Source organism: Sparus aurata, chromosome 20 (genome assembly GCF_900880675.1).
Source record: "Sparus aurata chromosome 20, fSpaAur1.1, whole genome shotgun sequence".
NCBI classification, from domain to species: domain Eukaryota; kingdom Metazoa; phylum Chordata; class Actinopteri; order Spariformes; family Sparidae; genus Sparus; species Sparus aurata.
This window is the reverse complement of record NC_044206.1, coordinates 580786-601748: the sequence shown is the minus strand read 5'-3', so window position 1 is coordinate 601748 and position 20963 is coordinate 580786. Positions and strand designations below refer to the sequence as shown.

At 41.2% G+C, this 20963-nt stretch overlaps 1 protein-coding gene across 4 annotated transcripts in view; it reads left to right on the top strand.

Annotated features, from left to right (window-relative positions):
- LOC115570877 (RNA binding protein fox-1 homolog 3-like) overlaps window positions 1–20963 on the top strand; it is a 1044539-nt gene that overhangs the window by 486631 nt on the left and 536945 nt on the right. For 2 of the 4 annotated variants that reach the window (XM_030399653.1, XM_030399654.1), the window contains one exon: window positions 9017–9079. The exons of the other annotated variants lie outside the window; for them this stretch is intronic. In XM_030399653.1, coding sequence (XP_030255513.1) covers window positions 9017–9079 — 63 coding nt within the window. The remainder of the gene's footprint in view (window positions 1–9016; window positions 9080–20963) is intronic. 4 annotated transcript variants of the gene reach the window in all.

The following is a 20963-nucleotide window of genomic DNA, read 5'->3' as shown; positions in this document are numbered from 1 at the left end:
ATAGAAAGAATAAATTCAAGATATGAGCAAGTCTGGTATAATCCCACCCCCCCCACCCCATCTACCCCACCTAGTACCTGGGAGTGGGGAACTCTGCAGAGCCTGCCGTTCAGGCTCCCATCGAACGTCTCATGAAAACCAATTCAGCGCATTGTTATTGCAGCATTATAACGCCTGCTATGTATTCAAGTAGGGAAAGAAAAATCAATAAATAATAGTAATAATAAAATAAAATAAAAATACAGACGCGAATAATAATTATAATAAATAAGATAATAAATCGTATTATTATTATAATAAATAATAATAAATAAGAAGAAAAAAGAAGTAGAAAAAAAACAAAAAACTACTCAACGGGCCATTCAACACCACATCTCTTATGGAGTCAAATAAATAGTTCATAGTCCACATCATATAATATTAGGTTTACAGAACTTTACACAATAAGGCAATCTTCAGGCAACAAAACACTATTTGGCCTAAGAGTACAGGTGATCAGCAATGATAATAAGAAAAAAAGGGAGTGAGAACGGGTCCTTTGGTCAAGTCATTTTACATTCATTCTTCATTTTGAATATTGACCCCTTTGCACAATATAAGGTGATAATACTGTAACAGTCCCTCAGAGTGGCAACAACGACATTAGTCCACTGGGTACAGCCAGTTTGGTTATCTCTCCATGAATGTAAACATATATAGAATAATATTGTCAGAGTAGGTGAAATCTGAGGTTAAACAGAGAAACATTCCCACTCACGCTACTCTGCTGCAGGAACGATGTGCTTCTTAACGTAGGTCATCGCTTTTCCTGCGTTGGTGAATTCCTTTACTTCTCCGTTGTGCATGACACGGAGACGGGCTGGGAAGAGTATGCCAAACCGGACAGTCGGATGGTTGTGGAGTAGCTTCCGGACCTCGGTAAACGCAGCTCTGGCTTTGGCGACTTTTGAAGTGTAGTCCGGAAAAATAGCAACAGTCTCCCCGTTGTACCGAAGTGGAGTACAGCTGCGCGCCCGGCTCAGCACCTCGACACAGTCTTGGAAGTAGTGGAGTTTGGCTACTATTACTCAAGGTTTCTCACAGGGTTTCCTTGGAGCCAGACTTCTGTGTGAACGGTCAATGAGTACGTCTTTATCCAGCTGTAGTACTTCTCGCAGCAACTTCGAGACCGATGTCGTGGAGCTCGATCCGGCCGTCTCGGGGACCCCCAGTATTCTGATGTTGCACCGCCGCGCTCTTCCTTCCATGTCCTCGCATTTGTCTCGGAGCACTGCTACCTCCGTCTTCAGGGTATTCACCGTGGTCCGTAAGAGTCACCACCTCGTCTGACCATGTTGACATTCCGGTCTCCATGTCCTGGATTGTGGTTTTCAGTTGGTCGATCTCAGAATGAATCGCTGCCATGTTGTTTTTTGTTTCTGCTTTTATTGCCTGCAACTCACTTTTAAGGAAGTCGAAATCTTCGGCAAGTGCACTTCTCATTTCTGATTTTATCACCGCCGAAATTTCAGTTTTCAGCGAGAGGAGAATCTCCGATTTCAGGGACTCGTTGTCCATCTTTGTTGTAGTTGACCCTGGCGAAGACGTTTTTGCCAGGGTGGCAGCAGCAGTGTGGCTCGAGGCGGTGTCGGGCCTATTGTTCGCTGAACCAGTGTACTTGAATTTGTGCAGATTCGTCGCCATTCACTCAAAAGAAGGCCGTCACCCAGCTTCAGAAATATTTCAAAGCAGATTGGTCGATGTTACAATGTGCAGCGCGTTTCTTAACTTAAGATAAAAAAGTAAAAAGAAGATGTTCGACGGGAGCCCAAACAAAACACGTCTTACTCCATCGCCAGCTCAACAGCGTCCCACACTTTCCAAATTGAGCAGGTCTAAACCACACTCCTTGATTACAGTTTTTGCCTAATGCTTAAACACTAAAAGTGGTTGCTATGCCCAGAGCATCACAAACTCTAACTTAGGGGAACCATGCCCTAAACAAAAGCACCAACCCTGTAAACACAATATATGCTTTGCACTTTGTTTGAAATTCTCCAACACACTTCTTGCAAAACACTACACACTGTTTTTTATATAAGACACATTGTTCAAAAAGGAAATCTCATGCAATCACGGGGAAAACACATCTATTTTAAATACAAAACACATCTAAAATTGGAAAAGCACACAGACTCACGCACATGAAAACATTTAAAATATAATTGTAGACCAATCAGTCTAAGCCATAGCCAAACCTGAGTTGCTACTCAGTAGCCTCAATTATTAGAACTTTCAGACTGGAAAACAGGTATGTTTTGAAGTTTCCACACTAAACTGTACCAAAGAAATTACAGTACCGCACATCAAATGCACAGTACAATACATTGCTGTATTACTGTAGGTCTATGGTTCTAAAGTACAAAATGTATGATGTTTCATTTTCTACAGAACTGCCAGACGACCTGCACAGGGTGGAAGGCAGATTGTGTTCAGTGATGAACAGGACTTGGCCATAGTCAACATTGTTTTGGCAAATAACGAAAACCGGCTTGGTGAATTGAGAGAGCAGATCATCGTAGATCAAATAACCTTCACTGACATCAACACTGTCAGCATGTCTACACTCTCCCGCATCCTCAAAAAGCAGAACATTTCACTGAAGCAGCTGTATAGAGTTCCATTTGAGAGGAACAGTGTGAGAGTCAAAGACCTCCATCATGACTTTGTGCAAGTAAATATCACCTTGTGTGCAGCCATCAGTGTACAGGGAGTCCAGCATCACCACTCCATCCTCGGTCCCTACAACACAGCCCTCATTATTCGCTTTCTGGAGACACTTCATGACACAGTAGTCCAGGATGGACCAGAGCAGCCCCAGTTTGTTGTCATCTGGGATAATGTCAGTTTCCACCAGGCTGCTCTGGTCCAGGACTGGTTCACCAACCATATAGATTTATTGAACTCAACTTGCCACCATACACCCCATTTTTGAATCCAATGGAGGAGTTCTTTTCAGCATGGTGCTGGAAAATGTATGACTGCCAGCCACATGCCCACATGCCTCTTCTACAAGCCATGGAAGAGGCATTTGGCAACATCGAGGTGAGGTCCATACAGGGTTGGATACGGCATGCAAGGCGATATTTCCCCCGTTGCTTGGCAAGGGAGGACATTGCCTGTGATGTGGATGAGGTGATGTGGCCAAATGCCAACAGGAGACAGGATCCATACCCTCAATGTCTTCCAACCATTCCATACAACACTATGTTTAATAGAAAATTCTAGTTGTACCATGTCTTTGTGGGTTTTCTTTTTTACTTTTGCAAAAACCTGAAAAAAAATTAAAATCTAAAAAGCGTTTCCATTCTGTTTTCATGTGTTTAGATCAACTGTAGTGGATCAATCTTTCACACAAAAAAAAATTGTATGAGATAAAAACCATCCAAAGTACTGAATACAGCTGTGTTTTGCATAAAGCACATCTGTGTGTTGTTGCTGCTAGGAAAGAGTAATTCGAAGGTGCATGTGTTTAACATTTTGATGCTAAAAACAGTTTTGAAATGGGATTGTTAGGTTTTGTTTCAAGAGTTTCATTTTGCCATTTAAGTCAGGAGTTTATCTCCATGTGCTGAGTCTTATTGACCTGTGTGTTAAGTGATGACACAGTGAGACAAAGTCTGCAACATGCGTGTAAGCATTCAGCAAAAACTGTAATGTTAATTTATAGAGACCCAACATTTCCCCAATATACAAGTACTTGGTGACATCACAGGTGGATGGATTGATACTGGAAAAATAAAATATTGTAGTGGTGGTGCTTCTTGGCTTGGTATGTTATGCTATATATGTATATCTATGCCTTGAATTTTATTATAGTATTGGTGGCTTGCATAAGAGTCCCATTCCCATTTATGGTGTCCAACCAAGTCTAAAAATGATTTGTTACACAATGTCAAACAGAGCTGGTTTTAGGTTTGTTGAAGTAGGACCAGAGAAACTTGGTTAACAGGAAATGTGAATCAGCTTTGTAGTATTGAAAGATTTTTCTTTGGCCTGCCTATTTATTCTTTGCCTGCAAACTGTGGCTATTGTCCAAACTGGGAATGTTGTTGTACTCTCTAGGGTGGTATGCAGTCTTAGCCACAAGGGGGAGTAAGTGCACTGGCACTCAGGGTAAGGGTGCGTTCAAGATCTTGTACATTAAGTTGTAGGTAAGAGTGCATGAGCCATGGCCATGTGGGTGAATGCTTTCCAAGCAAAACAAAGCTGGGTGTTGCCAGAAGAGATTGGAATTGTCCACAAGCCTATGTTGCATGTGGCACAGGTGAACTGTAGCCTGACGTGGAAACTGAGCGTGCAGGTGGGTGAGTGGAGGGAGGGGACCAGAAACAAAAAGCTGTTTACTTTGGGCTTTGAGAGAGTCGAGGAGTTTGGTTAAGTTCCATCTTTGATATTTGTGAATATTGGCTGGGAATGATAATGCACCCAATTTGAAGGACAATATCCTGAGGTACTGGGAGATTGATCAGGATGCTCAGAATATTTTATATAATTATGTCTATAATATTAGTCAGCTTAGAACCCAGGAAGCAAAATGTCGCTGCAGATTTTGCCCTAAGATTCTTCACAACTGAGTATCCAATAAGTAAGGGATAATGCCAGACGAGGTGTCCATAAACAGGAGTTAATGGACGACGCGGAGGCCATTAACTCCTGTTTATGGACACCTCGAAGGGCATTATCCCGCTTATATCATGGTCACTTGCCAAAGAAAAGACATTCGGACCATTAATTTACATTTTCATGCGTTTTACAATCAAAATATAAAGTTTTTCACAAGCCATAACTACGTTTCCCTGGTAACGCCTGAGGGTTTGACTAATACCTGGAACAGTCATTACTCTCCCGTCAGATTCTTATGCAACGGAGACGTTGTTCACTCCTCCAGTAAATAGGACGGATCATAGATACGACTTGGCAACGGGAGATATTCTAGTCCGCAGAAAGCTAACGCTATGCTAGCAAGATTCAAAGTCAATAACATTGTGTACGGTTGACAAACAGTAAATATAATTTGACAGTATGCTAGCTAACATGATTAGCTAGCAAACCAGTCATGTCATTGTCCCCAAATCAGTAGCAAGATTTTCACGAACAAATGACCGGCCGTGTGTAACGCTACTGTGGCCGCAGCCTGAGGCAGAGTTGAACAGCGAACGGGATGTGAGATTATTCGCGTATCAATAAATTTAGAGGGGAATTGTACTTTCTGCAGCTTGTGTGTTACAGTCGCCACCCTGTGGTGTTCAGAGGATAAGACACTGAAGGACTGACGGACTGCACTCAGTACTGGAAATAAAATATTCAGATTTCATACACCAGCTAGCGCATTAATTTACAGCGGTGAACAGTCAATTTGACTGGAACTACTTAGTAGGTGTCCATATATCAGGGGTTAATGGACACCCTGCAGCCAATCAGAATCGAGTATTCCCCCAGACCATGGTATAAAGAGTGTGAATGGAGGGGGAGAGCTCGGTGGGGACAGAGTAGATGGAGAGGGGCAAGACACTGCTGTAGCGTTGGAGTAAATAGTGGTATGGAGTGGCAAACCCCTGCGTGCAAGGAGTGACCAGGTATGGCCGGTGTATTGTTGCAGCCAAAAGTGAACTATGGAACTCGTCAGTGGGGGTGGAGATGGAGGCTGGGAGTCTACTGCCAGGGGAGGGAAATAGTATTAAGGAGGATAAATACATCTGCTGTGGACATTTTGTCCATATTTCTTAAATTATCTGTTGATAAGCCTGCTACTGCTCCGAGTCAGGGCAAGATGAAAAGAATATTAAACATTTTGCTGACAGCTAATTATCTGTTTGCTATTCATCATGCTATATCATCATTCTGAAAGGATAAATTGGTTTCACACCTTTTCTTTATCCTCATTTGTACTTTTTTAATTATTATTTTATTTGTATTTTTTCCTACTCTAACCTTTTGTATTTTATTTGTTACCTATTCTTTTTTTGCTTTGCTCATGATTTGACAGCCTAGGTGTCAAGATAAAATGTTAGCAGTTCACATTTCTGCAAACCAAATACATTACATTTTCTACGCGTCATAGTCAGTGTAATAAATATACATGTCTACAAAACATATCATGTCATTTTCACATTACATGTTTATGTTGATGAAGGTTCTCAGTCATCCAGGTTATGATAAGTGCTACTGTATATCATAAACAACTGAATGTCGCTGAAAGACTTTTCACCTGTCATCCAAGAAATGTTTATTACCTGACTTTGACATCAGAGGGTGGAGGGGATGACGGTGGAGTTCTAGGCGCAGGGTAGCCGAGCCAGTGACCATGGTTCGAGTCTGTGTTTTAGCATTCACAAGTGTGAAACTACTGCATATTTATAAGGAGACCACAGGACAATGTCCAGCCTTTTTTTTGCCAACATAACTGAGTGTTTTTAACAAGACAGCCCCCAGCCCAACCTCACCCTAACCAATTGGTTTGTGTGCCTTAATAAGGAGAAGAATAAGAACAGCTAAATCAGAATGTTGTTTGTTGAATTCAACTCAGTATTTAACACAATCTCACCCATGAAGCTGATTGGAAAACTAAAAACTCTGGGCTTAGGTACAACACTCTGCAACAGGATATCGTTACAAGCAGACCCCAGAGAGTTCTGATTGACAGTCTCACCTTCTCTACATTAGTGCTCAACACCAGAGCACCCCAGGTCTGTGCGCTAATTATCCCCCCCCCCCCCCCGTTCATTCTGTACACTCATGATTCACTCCCAGACATCAACAAAACTCTATTGTGAAGTATGCGAACACATTGGGAGGACATCAACAATCTACTGCTCAACAACAGCAAGACCAAGGACATGATTGTTGATTTTAGAAAGGAGGAGGCAAAGACACACTCCTGTCTACATCAGTGGAGCTCAGGTGGAGCAGTTGAAAAGGTATAGGTTCCTTGGAATCACTGAGAAACTATCTTGGTCATCACACATCACCAACCTGGTTAAAAAAGTAAAGACATTCTCTACTTCTACAGACACTAAGGAAGGCTAAATACCGGGGTCAGATCCTGGTTAACTTTTACAGAGGAGCAACACAAAACATCCTTACTGGAATGGTAACATCACAAACTGTCATGGTTCATCACAGCCACAGGACAGGGAGGCTCTACAGTGGGTGATTAAAAGCAGCCAGAGCATCACTGGTACCATCTACAGTGCATCAGTGACATCAGGGAAGTGAGTCTGCACAAGTCCAATTTATACTAAAAGACACCACCATCCCAGCCACAGTCTGTTCACCCTGCTGCCATCTGACATCAAATACAGAGGTATCCGCTGCCATATCATCAGACTACAGAGCAGTTTCATTCCCCAGGCTGTGAGACCCAATTTCATCAACACTCATAAATAAATGTAGTATGACTGAAATTACTCAGGACTCTTTTTTTTTTTTTTAAACCTTGTGATTTAAATAATGTGGTTGTGCATAAACATACTTTGCCAACACTTATTTTGGTGATTGAGTTGGTTTTGGTGTTACCCACCCTTATCAAGTTTGGAATATGGCACAATCACACATAACACATGCACAGATGCGAAGACACACCTGAGTAACCCACAGAAAATAAGAATTTTTGCAGAATATATCAGTCCTTATAACACTTAACCTGAATGAAACTAAACTTCTTTCTCACCAAGAACCTCTCTCCCACACACACACACACACACGCACACACACACACACACGCACACACACACACACACACACACACAACACACACACACACACACACATCCATTGGAGGGATAAGAGCTACAGATCAGATTAATGCCAACCATTTAAGAGATGCTCACATACACACAGTTACTTCCAACCTGTGCTCACCACATGCATTTTTAATCAGAATAGGCCTCATTCCAACATTATCTCTCACTAATAACCATAATACAGCATTGAGCATTGAGTGGTGCCCCTGCCTCAGTCTGAGCAGGTCGTCTCACCAACACCAATAAACAGGGGTTTTCACAGCTGCTGTTTGGTTGCAAGATCACATCTTATGTGTCATTTTCATTGATCCATCTTTCTTTTCCTTCCGTTTTTTTCTGCTGTGTCCCGGGAATACAACTTTGTGATTGTTTTTGTATATGTAAATACTGTGTATTTGCTGCAGCAGCACCAGATGTTAATGTCATTTGAGGTAAACTGCATTATGTGTGAGTCACTCAGCAGCAGACGCAGCAGTCACATGCATTTTCTTTAGGAAATGCAGATATTCTAGTTTGTAACTGTAATAGTTTCATACACTGAATTCCACTCCACAACTTGTTAGAGTTAATGCTGTCTCACACAACAGCCCTATCATAAATTGCACACCACTATTCTAAATATGTGAAGGTTATAATCCTCAGTTTGTGTTTTAGAGAGGTGGTGATCATTGAACTGGGTTACAATTCAATTCAAAGTTGATGTATTTCTAATATTTTGTCTGCTGGTATAAACTTTCAGGACAAGATATAATACTTAGATATAATGCAATAAAACACAACAGCAAGACAAAATACACCCTCCATGAGCATACACATGGATCAACACCTCTCTAAAACTGTTTCTTAAACTAAGTATTATAAGCTTTGTGGTGCTAGCACATTGCAGGGTGGTTAATTCAAGCAAGTGTAACTAATATAACTGTGTATAATTGTCAGATTGTTTTTAACTTCCCTTCAAAGCATGCTCAGTTGTTCTTTTTAAGAGGTAAAGTATTACATTCTCACATGCTAGCAACAAAAACTATGGTAAAATGTTCAGCTGCAGCCACACTCATACATGTTGAACTGTGTTCTCTATGTATAGGAGTTGAATTGGTTGAATTAAAAACATCATGCTTTTAACATTTGAATCAGGTGCCTTTGTCATGTACCGCACCTCTGGATCAAACTACCCGTTCAAATGTTTCCTTGATGGCTAACCTTTTTCTATCTTCACTCTCCTTGTCTAACAGGGCAGCGGAAAGATCCCCTCTCTCCATCCAGTCGGCTGTACATGGAGACCCCAAGTTGGGCAGGTCGGTGTGTGTCTGTGTTTGTATGTGTTTACATGCACTTCTTGTTTTTAGTGGACTCACACAACATGATCACATTTGTATGTTCCTCATGCAGTGAGTTTTCTGATACCTGTACTGAGACATTTACAGCACAATTACCAAGGTGTGTGTGTCTGAGAGAGAGACTGTGTGTGTTTGTGTGTGGTCGCCCACTCACGTGGAGGACCAAAATGCTGGACCCCAAAATCATTATCGTTATTTTTAAATGTTAAGGCAAAGACCTGGGTTAAGGTTAGGGCAATGGGTTAGAGTTAGGGTAAGGTGAGGGTTGGGGTAAGTCTCAAGGAAATGAATGTAAGTCTATATAATGTCCCCACAAGTGATGAGAAGAAAGGTATGTGTGTGTGTGTGTGTGTGTGTGTGTGTGCGTGTGTGCGTGTGTGTGTGTGTGGGTGCGTGTGTGTGTGTGTGTGTGTGCGTGTGTGCGTGTGTGTGTGTGGGTGCGTGTGTGTGTGTGTGTGTGTGTGTGTGTGGGTGTGTGTTCAGGGGGTTATCTTCGTGAGTGTGTGTGCAGAGAGGGAGAATGTGCTGACTGCAGTGCTGTGGTTCTGGGCATGCCCATTAGAAGTGGCTATAAATCCTGAGCGCAGTGCTCTCACTGTGTCAGCAGTCCAGCCAATGAATGGATATTAAACGCCACAAAAAAGCCTCTTTAATTCTGCCTGCCTCTGCCACACCGCTGCACACCCTCTTTCTCTTTATCTAGCTATCTATCCATCCATCCATCCATCCACCTTTCTTCTTTCTCTTGTTTTCTCTTCTCTGCCATCCTTCTTGCTCGTTCCCCTCTCCTGCTTTCTCTCCCTTCCTTTGTAATAATTGAATAATGCTGCAAAAAAGGAAGTGTACCTCAGCCCCACCAGCCCTGCTGTGGTAAAAATATCAATAGTTAAGAATCTGGTATCTTTTACTGACTAGCATTTGTGTTCTTTTTACAGCTAGTTATATGGGCCTTTTTATCTGAAATGTGTGCCTGTAGATGCTCACTGTGTTTTTATTATTGTTCAGAATAAAGTTGGACTAAGAAGGGGTGGGAGATGAGGACATTCAAGTGAGTTTGTTGATGAAGAAGTAGATTCCTCTAAGATGTGGAGCATGCAGACGCAGTTGTTAATCATTCAGATACATTTTGAATGCAGAGTTAACTGAATACTCTGTTAAAATGTTGACTGTTGGGCTGAGACGTAGCCCTATGTTGGATGTAGTGTGGTTGTGTTTGGATGTTTCACACAAAGTGTTTTGCCATTATGTTTCCACTGTGTGCACGGTGTGTTTTAGTGAGTTGCAAATGCTGGCTGTAAACGCTCAGTCCTAATGTTACCTTGCGTACTCCCTGCAAATCAGCGCTCGCTTCCAAACCTCTGTGCAGCTTCATCATAAAAAATGTATTATTATTTTGATTAAATTTAAGCTTCTGAAGCATGACCCCGGCTGTAGGTGTGGCCATCCGTCCTACTGGCACATCAATACCAATTTAATAACAGCAGGAAAGATCAATCTCAACCAGCTTAGATCTGTGGAAATATACACAGTCCATGTGGTAGCCTTCACACCGCCCCACTGCATATCATTTCTGAGTTCATGGTATGTATGCCTCGTGCTTGTAACTGGGTTCAGTTCATTTTTTGCTTGATCATAAAATCCTGCACGGACAAAGGGGATGAATTAGAAAACCATACTGTGGATTTATTTGTATAGTATATACATTCATTAAACTATTTTATTTTAGGTGGCAATGATCTGAACAACTTAGAGCAAATACTGTACAGCACACTCATGAAATATTTTATAGTAGAAATTGGTTTAATCAATGTATACTGTGAGGGAGTGACAAGGATTTATAAAAACACACACACACACACACACACACACACACACACACAGACAGACACAAAGACAGTTCCTCCTCCCTCTCTACAATATCAATTACAGCTTGGCCTGGTTTAGCCTCTATCAGTGTTCTACAGCAGGGCTCCAGGCACAATCAAGGCTCTGCAGCGCAATCAAACTGACATGGCAGCTAATTGTAAAGTTTCCAGTGTCTGAAAGAGGAGATCATTGATGGCGAGTTGGAGCTTCTTTGAAGCTCCATGATGAGATGTTTGTTGGTGATATAGTGCAAGATCTGTTGTAACAAAGACACTTTGATGTGTACAGATAGAGGAGTCCATACTGACCTTTTATTTAACTTTAGCACCAAGGAAACTCTAACCCCTTGATTCCACTGTGCAGATATATGTTACCTGCCGTGTGCGTCTCTGTTTTGTTCCGTGTTTCACAAAAACTCCTATCCCACTGGGAGTGTTTCAGAAGCGGAGCTTCATGGCTGCCTGATGCTGTTGACTTGCTCAGATCATGTTTATTTCCCTTTGTTTTCTCTGCTCCTACTGTGGTTGACTAAGCAATGCAGATGAATCGTTTCATTATTTGTCCATTTAGTGTTAATGTTTCTGACTCTGTGGTGCTCTAGGTTCCAAGTCGGCACACCATGTTATATTTTGAAAATTGTCTGCTGGCCGCTCCACTGCGTGACTTCCTGTCTGACTCGATCTGCTCTGTGCTGATTGACACAGCTGTATTCTCCACAGAGCAGAGCAGAGAGCCGCTTCCTGGATGCTGCTGAGACATGATGTTGCACAGCCAGTGGAAACACAATCATTGTCTAGAAGGCTGCGATCAGTTCCAGGCCCCATCTCACGGCTGTGATGGTCCTGGTAGAATCTGGGGGTAATAATTGTATTGTAAGTACTGTTGCTATTATTGTTTTTGTACAACCTGGGTTTTGTATGAGTCAATCTTTGTAACAAATGTGTTTTCCAACAAGTTACATTCCAACAAGTAGAATGTCAAGACCCAGTTGATTAATTTAATTTCGATCATAATTGAAGGGAAAATGTTTTGCAATTGCTGAAAAACGATTGAATTGTGTGTGTGTGTGTTTATTTTACTCCCTATTCTACAACAGGCTGCATTATCATGAGATTATTATCAACAGCTGATAAACTTGAGAAACTGATTATTTAAAACTGCTGACTGGTTTCCTTTGGAGAGTTTATAACTACAGCTTTTAGTTAAGCTGATTAAATGTGTTGTTACATTACATGACTGTGTTTATGGAAATGTTTAAAATAACTGAAAGCAGCCTCATCTCTCTATAAAAGCAAGGAATCTCTGTCTGTCTGTGTGTGTGTGTGTGTGTGTGTGTGTGTGTGTGTGTGTGTGTGTGTGTGTGTGTGTTCCTCAAATATCTCTGCGGATCAGGATCAGCCACTACAGTCACGTGCGCACCAGAGCCAATCACTGCAGACCGTAGCCACGTGCGCACCAGAGCCAATCACTGCACACCATAGCCACGTGTGCACCAGAGCCAATCACTGCAGAGCTCAAACCCACAACATACCTTAAGAAACAATACCTGCAGCGGCGCGAGCTGGACCGGGATTTTGCCGGCGGTTAGGTCCCGTTCTGTTCTGTTCTGTTCTGTGCATCTAAACTGACTGTTGTGGATTAATGAGACTAAACGAGTCCAGACCGAGTCTGTTCGGGTCTGAGGAGATCCGGAGACGCGTGGACAACAAAGTGGAATCGGAATCTGTGGATGTTCGTGTGTAGCTAGCAGTTAGCTGCTAGCCAACCTACACGGCCCACCTCCCGAGGCGACGGACCAACGCACCGGCACGTCCAAAACCGGACTTAGGGTAAATAATGTCCGCCACGCTTTTTCGCAAACATTGCCGTCACGTTTGCTTTGTGTCTGGTGCAAGAAGAAACGGGAAAAACTGGCTTTTATCACGAAAGTGTCCAAGCAGCAAGTTTGGTTGTTGAGGAACAGGGAGTTGTGGGAGGGACGGAGGCGGATGAATGAAAGGCAACGACGGTCGGTGTGTAGACAGCGATATTGAGAGTTGAGAGATTTGTGACATTTAGCGTGTTTGGAGTGTATAGATAGTGTGTTATGTAGTGTTTGGTGTAGTGTGTCTAGTGTGTAGTGGAGTCGGTTTTTGTTTAATGAGTCAGAATAATGAGGAGAAGCTGCATGTGGAGCATGCTCAGAGGCAGTGCTCAGGTCTGCCTGAGCTCCCTAAGAGGTGCACTGCCTGCATTTAAATGTAAACAGTTACATATAACTTTGCAAATTCTTAAAATGTATGCACAAATTTAGCAAACAACAATTTATATTTGCATTATAAGTAATAAAAAATGGTTTGTTAAACATATTTGTGGTTTTCACAGTAAAAAAATCTAACTTTTTCTAGTTGGATTTTATGTTTTTTTTTTTTTTGTGATTTTAGGTCCATTGTGTTAATACAGTATGTCAAAATAAAAAAATAACTGTACAGTCACACATGTGAGGTTGTGCTGAAAATAATGACACCAAGTAAATAGCTTATAAGGTGAAATATAATGGCAAAATCAAAAATAGTCAAAAACAGCCAATTATACCCTGGAATATCGGATTTCACAACAAACCTAAATATCCCTGACGTCCCACCTTCAAACACAGCCTCATTTGGCCATCCATGAAAAAGCTACTTAACCTCCCACTTTTCTATAGGAATACATATTTCCTACGGGTACTGCACTAGTAATCATAAAATCAGAGTGTATGAACGGTGTGAGCCTGCCTGTGAAGGAGCATCTAAAGTGTCCTTTAAATATCAGGAAACAGACTGCGGTTTGACTTTAGACCAGACCTCTGTTGGTCTGTGATGCTGTCGTCTTCTGCTGCCTCAGGATAGCAATCAACCATCAGTGCACCTGACCACACCTCATTTTTTACACACGCAGGGGCGCACAGGTGGGTGCAAGTGCATTTGCTAAACGTGGGGAATGAGTGGGAAAATTACAACTGCATCAGTCTGAAGCTAGTAAAGACACTGTGTGTCTTCTCGTTGTTTCTTGTTTTCTCTCCTGCAGATCACCCAGAGCTAAAACCACTCTATAACTTGTTCACTCAGATCTTCCCAAATGCAATATGAAAACTGAAAACAATACAACAAGCCACAATATGTTTGCTAAACAATGCTCATCATGAATGGTTCCACGACCTGACACCTTTTATTGTTGATGTGGCATCACACTGTGATCCCTCTGACATGATCTCACGGGAAGCAGACAACAAAATGGAGACTGGTGCACCAACTTGCTGTAGTGACATGCAGCAGTGGAAAAAAAAAAAATAAAGCAGAAGGTCAAAGAAGGATAAGCAGAGACAACACGGGTTTCCGATTCTTGGTAAGAATTGGATGTGAGATTTTACATGTCTGATATTATCCGGGCAGCCCAGATAAGACCTTGAGCAGTTCAGGAGGCATAAGACTGGATTTGTTAACCCCCATTACCAGATAATAAGATAAAATAAAGGGGGGGCAAATCTTTATATCCAGCTGACATTTCTGTCAACAACTTGCAGAGAAGGTGGTGCTGTAAGCTGTAGGTACAATGAATAAAGCCTATAGGGGTCCATGGCCTCTTTTAACTCACCACTTAGCTTGGTACACAAAAGGCTTTGTTGGATAAGGTAATGTATCAGCTGCGGAGCCACAGCCGCCATCCTAGCGGCCAGCCTGTGCTCCCTGCCCGCCACTGAGGGCACAACATCCATCACCAGCATGTTGACATGTTCCAAATCCAACTTGTTCTTCTTAAAGGATGAAGCAATTTTGGTGAATAAAATCTCACTGGCGGCATGTCACTCCAGAGGAATTATTCTAAGCAAATCCTCCCAAAAACATTCCCCATCGAAGAATCAAACATAGAGGCAAAGCTGTGCAACATCACTGTTGTCTGTCAATTCATCCGTGGCTAAAGACGTCACCTCAGCCAAAAGCATCTCAAGAATGTCAAATGCAAGGTACCTGACTCTTCTCATAGTTGACGTGTCAGCTATTGGAATTTGCTTGATCTAATCAATTATACTTTTTAAAGTTTTCTCATCTGTAACCACCTCCTCAATTGATGCTAACATTCCCTCGTTGACAGTTTCTGAGGCTGTCAACAGCTTTTTCTTTTTGCCCAATGTCCATGCCACCAATTACGATGCCAATGTTGCTCTCTCTTGCTGCAGAAGTGTGAGCTTACAAGTTTAACGAAGTCTGACAAGCAGGAAGCTTGAAAAGCCAGTGAGATGAGTGAAGATGCTCGGTGCGGGTGTTTTGATAAATATGCTACCAGCATGCCTTTGTGACTGTGATATAAATGATGTTTTTCGACTATGTCAAGTACAGTGTATAATGTTGGAGGAGTTGGATAGTATGGATTTTTTAAAATTACATTTGCGTAGTTTATGGCCATTGACACAAAGCATAATGATAATAATTAAGCTGCTCATCACTGAAATCATAATTTTCAACATCACAGAATCAATAATGAAACAAATCTAAATGGAAGTCTCCTTCAATTACTTATAGTGTGCCCTTTCTGTCTGTAGCCTTCAGCTCCATAGTGAGTTTCCTAAAGAAGTATACCTCTCTAGCACCCTATAAAGCTCCATGAAACTTGTCCTCTCAAAATTCTGTTATTAAGTAGAGAGTCTTCTGTTGTCCTGGGGTTAGTGGAAGCTCTTGTTGTTCCTCTAGTTGGCAAATTAATCTCAATTCTACACTGTTGTTTTACATTTGTCACATGTTTGCAATCAGTCAGAGACAGATATGACAGCATGAGAATATACAGATAAAAAAAAACAAAAAAACATTGACTTAGACAAGACAGAGGCCTGATCCAACATTCAGAGCAATGAGTATTGATCCACGGATACAAACTAGTCAAAACAGTACCTGTGACACTGATTGCTCCGGGCTAATTGCTCCATGCTGTTTGGTGGAATTTGAGCCTGCAGCCATTTGTTAATGTTGTGAAGCTGTAACAGTTTGTTTCCTCCTCATTAAAAATTCAAACTTGGCCTTAATGGTGATAGCGCAAGGCATCTGGTAAGCTGTTAAAGCCACCCTTACATTATTAACATACATACGAGGTGGAAACACTACCATCCACTGCTGTTGTGGATGGTAAATATCTTTAATCCAGTTACACATGCTTGCCAGCACAAAAGAGTAAAAATAAAAGACACAAACTGTGTAAAGTGTTGATATGTAGGCGTTCATTGTAAAGACACATAAACAAACAGAGAAATCTCAGGAGTGTAAATGACAAAGGTTGTCTTTGTATTTGTTAAAGTGATGACCAGTGTCTCTGAGCTGCTTTTAACACTCCCAGAAAAGCTATTACAATTAAAGAAGCGCAGTCCAAAGCGAAAGGAATGGAGAAGAGTGTGATGGGAGTAATAGAGGGATGTCAGCACAAAGAGTGGCGGAGATGCTTTTAGCCCTTCTCTGCAGGAGTAATGTCCAATTAGTGCTCCGTCTGAGTCCAGTGCTTAACACTGTCATCAGCATACAAGCATCAGGTTATAGCCTTCTGCAATGGGCCGATTGTCAGCTGCCATGGATCACAATCAGCGAACGAGTCTTATGGGCCATCTGAAGGGGAGGGGCAGTTCACATTGAATATTCAAGTTGTTTTACTGGTTATAATAGGCTGGAGAACTCTCAGGCAATGAAACATCAAACATCATCATGAAAAAAACCTCCGTGCAGGCCTTCATCAGCACACTCAGACAGACTCAGGGCATCCTGCATCATATCTGCAGGACGTTTTGGCTTCAGTCTATCTCTGTATCATCCTCTCTTGAGTTTACAAGAATTAAAGGTAAAAACAATATAGACTGTTTGTAGATGTGTCGGTGTGTCTGACTCTGACCAGACGCCACCTCTGACCAGCAGGTGGTACCAGATATTTAACTTTTTCTTGTTTTCATTGCATCACTCTCTCACACTTTTAACAAGATCACAATTGCAAGATTGTTTTAAAAATGCTGACTTGACATGTGTCACAGCAGTCAATCCTTGTTATTTCTGGTAATGTTAATTGCATTGCTGCAGACTGCCTTCCTATTTGGCCTTGACTCTGGCTTTGGGTGATCATAGCCTCAAGTCTATGTGATGATGAAGAGGAACTGCATCTTTTTTCGTAATTCTCATTTTACCTGAGCTTGAAAAGCTCTCCTTCTCTGGACTTTTAAAAACATATTATTATTCTTAGTGTGAGAAAAATCAGTTTGGAAATTGATTTTGACACTTTTGGCCTTATTTCTTATTGGTTTTAACTAGGTGCTGTCAAACAATACATTTTTTTAATCGCGATTAATCACATTTTGTCCATAGTTAACTCGCGATTAATCGCAAATTAATCACAATTCTTTTGGTGCATTTTTTCCTGTTCTAAAAGTATCTTAATGTATTTTTTTTCATGTTCTTAATACTTTTAACAACATAAGAAAGGGTAAATATGCTTTCTTTATGAAAATGTTAATTCAACACTTCAAATCATGCAGGAAAATAAAAGGCTCCAAAAATATCCCCTCACCCTAAATGGGATCAAAACATGGTGATGTCTGCTTTTGGCGAGGGGGCGGTGGGCTCTCTGCATCTTTCATGTGTTTGGCTTGCAAATGATATCTGATACTCGACGTACTTCAATGGTAACTCATTTCATGTCGACAGTACGTGCAGATAACTTTTGTCCTATGGACCGAACCATCTTGCAGTGTTTTCAAAGTGAATTTGCCGTTCATAAGTCCTTTCTCCATTTACTTTCACTTTCGCTTTTCAGTCCACCGTGTTTTTCCCGAACGCCAACCCTGCTTCTTCTTCTTCTGATTCCCTTTCTTATTCTTCTGCCACCCTCTGGATCAAGACTACAGATGCCATCGACGGCCATAAATCAAACAATGCGCGTTTCTTTTTTTTTTTTTATACGAGTGTTAATCGCGCATTAAAAAAATTAACGGCGTTAAGAGGATGTTGCGTTAACGTGTTATTAACGCGTTAACTTTCACAGCCCTAGTTTTAACATTTGAAGTAATCAACTTAATTGAAGAGATCTGAGGACAATGTAACATCTTTTGAATAGCAGCAACACAATAATTTAGTCACACAGGTTTTGTACAACCCCCAGTTTGTCACATGTATCCAAACCACTTGTTTAGAAATGTGGTTGAATAGCTTCAATGGGATTAGAATGTCAAAGTTACTTTGCAAAGTTTAATAAAAATCAGTGACACAAATGGAGCTTGTTTACAGCCTATGTAATCTGTGTGATTTGTCATTTGCTATTCTAGATTCCTGTCTAGTAATGTCACTGTGTCCTCAAGTCACAGTAACAGACAAATCGCCATCACGTCATGCTAACAACACCAGTCACTTCTGGTGTGACAAATGGCAGTTGATTTTCATCGTGGAGGTATGTGAAATTGGCTGACTTGTTTTTCTTTTGTCATACTCAGCTGTAACTGTAACGTTTAAAGATATATTGCAAGACATAAAGGACCAATTGATCTGACTTCATAACATCTTTAATATGCGCACAACAGCAACACCTCGGACTGACTGCTAGTTTTTTGTAAACTCGAGCTGTCAACTTCAGTCATGGCCAGAGGACTTACGTTTTGGAGTTGTCCATCTGTCTGTCATATTCTTGTGAATGCAGTATATCGAGAACACCCTGGGAAATTTCTTTGAAATATGGCACAAATCTCAACTTAAATTCAAGCATTAACTGAATTCAGTGGTCAAAGGTCACTGTGACCTCCCAAAACACATTTTTGGCCATAACTCAACAATTCATATGATAAGTACAACAAAATGTCTTAATGTTTAAATAACAATGTTATGACAGGTAATATCCAAAAGGTCAAAGGTGGGTTTCACTGTGAAATCATAATGTTTGTACTGCCCATTATTCAACACCATAGCTCAGGAACAGCAACTTAACTGGTGCACAGAGGCATACAACCTGGGCCTCACAGATATATGCTATTGTATATACAACAGCTATTGATGAGACATGGCGGCATAAAAAAGGGTTTTTGAGATGTATACACTTTGAAATAACATTATTAAACAAATAGATCAATAAATTATTCATAATCTCTTTGATGCTGCTGGTTCTCTTTTTTTTCTTTTTTGTTTCGATTTTAGCTCCCAAATTTAGCACTAGGATTACAAACCAAATGTTGCAGATGGAATCGAATTGAACACAATTTGCATTTGTTTATGGATTAAACAATAGGATCTTTTCTTGTTTTGAAGATTTTTTTAATATTTTGAATTTCATAATGAAAATCAATGTTGATGCTTTGACAGTGTGTGATGTTTCTCCAAGTAGTTTAATGAATTCTGCACTGACACACGATCACACTAACTTCAACCTGTGAGCCAAACAGGCAGCTGTTCAGCCACAAGCTGAAGCTACTTGTTAGGGTTAGACTTCACCTGTTTCATGACCAGCAGCAGGGTGGGGTCATAGTTTAAATGTGCTGACTGTCTTACCATTCATTGAGTGACAGGGCATGTTTAAAAGCACTGCCATTACATAATAATAAAGTCAAATATCAACATTTGTTATTACTTAAAATAATGTTCCACTAAAAAACAGCTGCTATCACATCTTCAGGTTGGACTGCTCCACCTCCTCATTTCCTCTAAAGCTATTTCCTCACCACCTCTCTCCCCCTCCTTTCTTTGTATGTCTCTCTCTCTTTTTATCGCTCATTCATCATGTTGACAATGGCACGGCTACTTTTCTGAAATGGAGAAAAATGTTTAAGTCAGCTTTTTGCTGTCTCTCTTTCTCCCTCACTCATCCCCATTAGCCATCTAGACGTGAGTATTTGACTTTGTCCATATGTATGTGTTTATGCGTATTAATGTGTGTGTTCATGAGGAGGGCAGATGGGAGTCGTTTCTGTTCAGTGGAAAGCACTTTACATGTGAGGACACAAATGGGATTTGGCTGCAGGTGCAGAGTTGCTAGTTATTGGTGAATTGATTCACATTTGCTGCCTTCATTTTCATATAGAGGCACACACACAGACACACTAGGACACCTCCAGACACACACATACACACACATTTAAGCAGCATTGTGCCATCCAACAGAAGTAATTTTCACTATGGTATCATTCTACGACTCATATAAGTCAAAAGAAGAGGACAGCAGAGTGTTAAAAAACATGCACGCACACACACACACACAAACACACACAAACAGTGTTGTACAAATGTTTTTTCATCTCCCCATATGTCGTGTGTGTGTGTGTGTGTGTGTGTGTGTGTGTGTGTGTGTGTGTGTGTGTGTGTGTGTGCACAGAGTGCTGACATAGCTGTGAGTATAAAGTATTGTAGGGCTACTGTCAGGCCTAGGCAAAATGAGGACTCAGGTGCAGACAGAGAATCTACACTGATCTGAAATCGATAATAAATCTATGAAAAGTTAAACAACGAAAATCGCTCTCAAGGAGGATAAGGCAAAAGGCTATAAACAGAACTAAGCTACACTGAGCTAAATAAAACTACAAATCAAAACGCTCCCAAGGAGGAAAACTCAACAACACTATGAAATTACCTGATACACAAAAGAACACACTGGCCAAAACTTTAGCAGAACTCAAAATCACTCAACTTCAGAGGAATACAAGAAATAACAGAAAATCAAGCAATACGATACTTCTCAGAACTGTGGCAAGGCTGTGATACGGGGGCTGGAGGTACTTGACAGGACGAAATACTCTGGCGACGAGACAGGGGAAGACAAAGACAATATATACACCAGGGAAGGGAGCACAGGTGAAAACAATCAGGGATTAGGGGAGACATCAGACCGGTGACACGAGAGGAAGGGCAAGTGACCTGAAACGAGAGGAGAGTTACTTTTCAAAATAAAACATGAAACTCACAAGACAAAAAACCCAAGACAGGACAGCCCTCACCGCGGTGTGACAGCTACA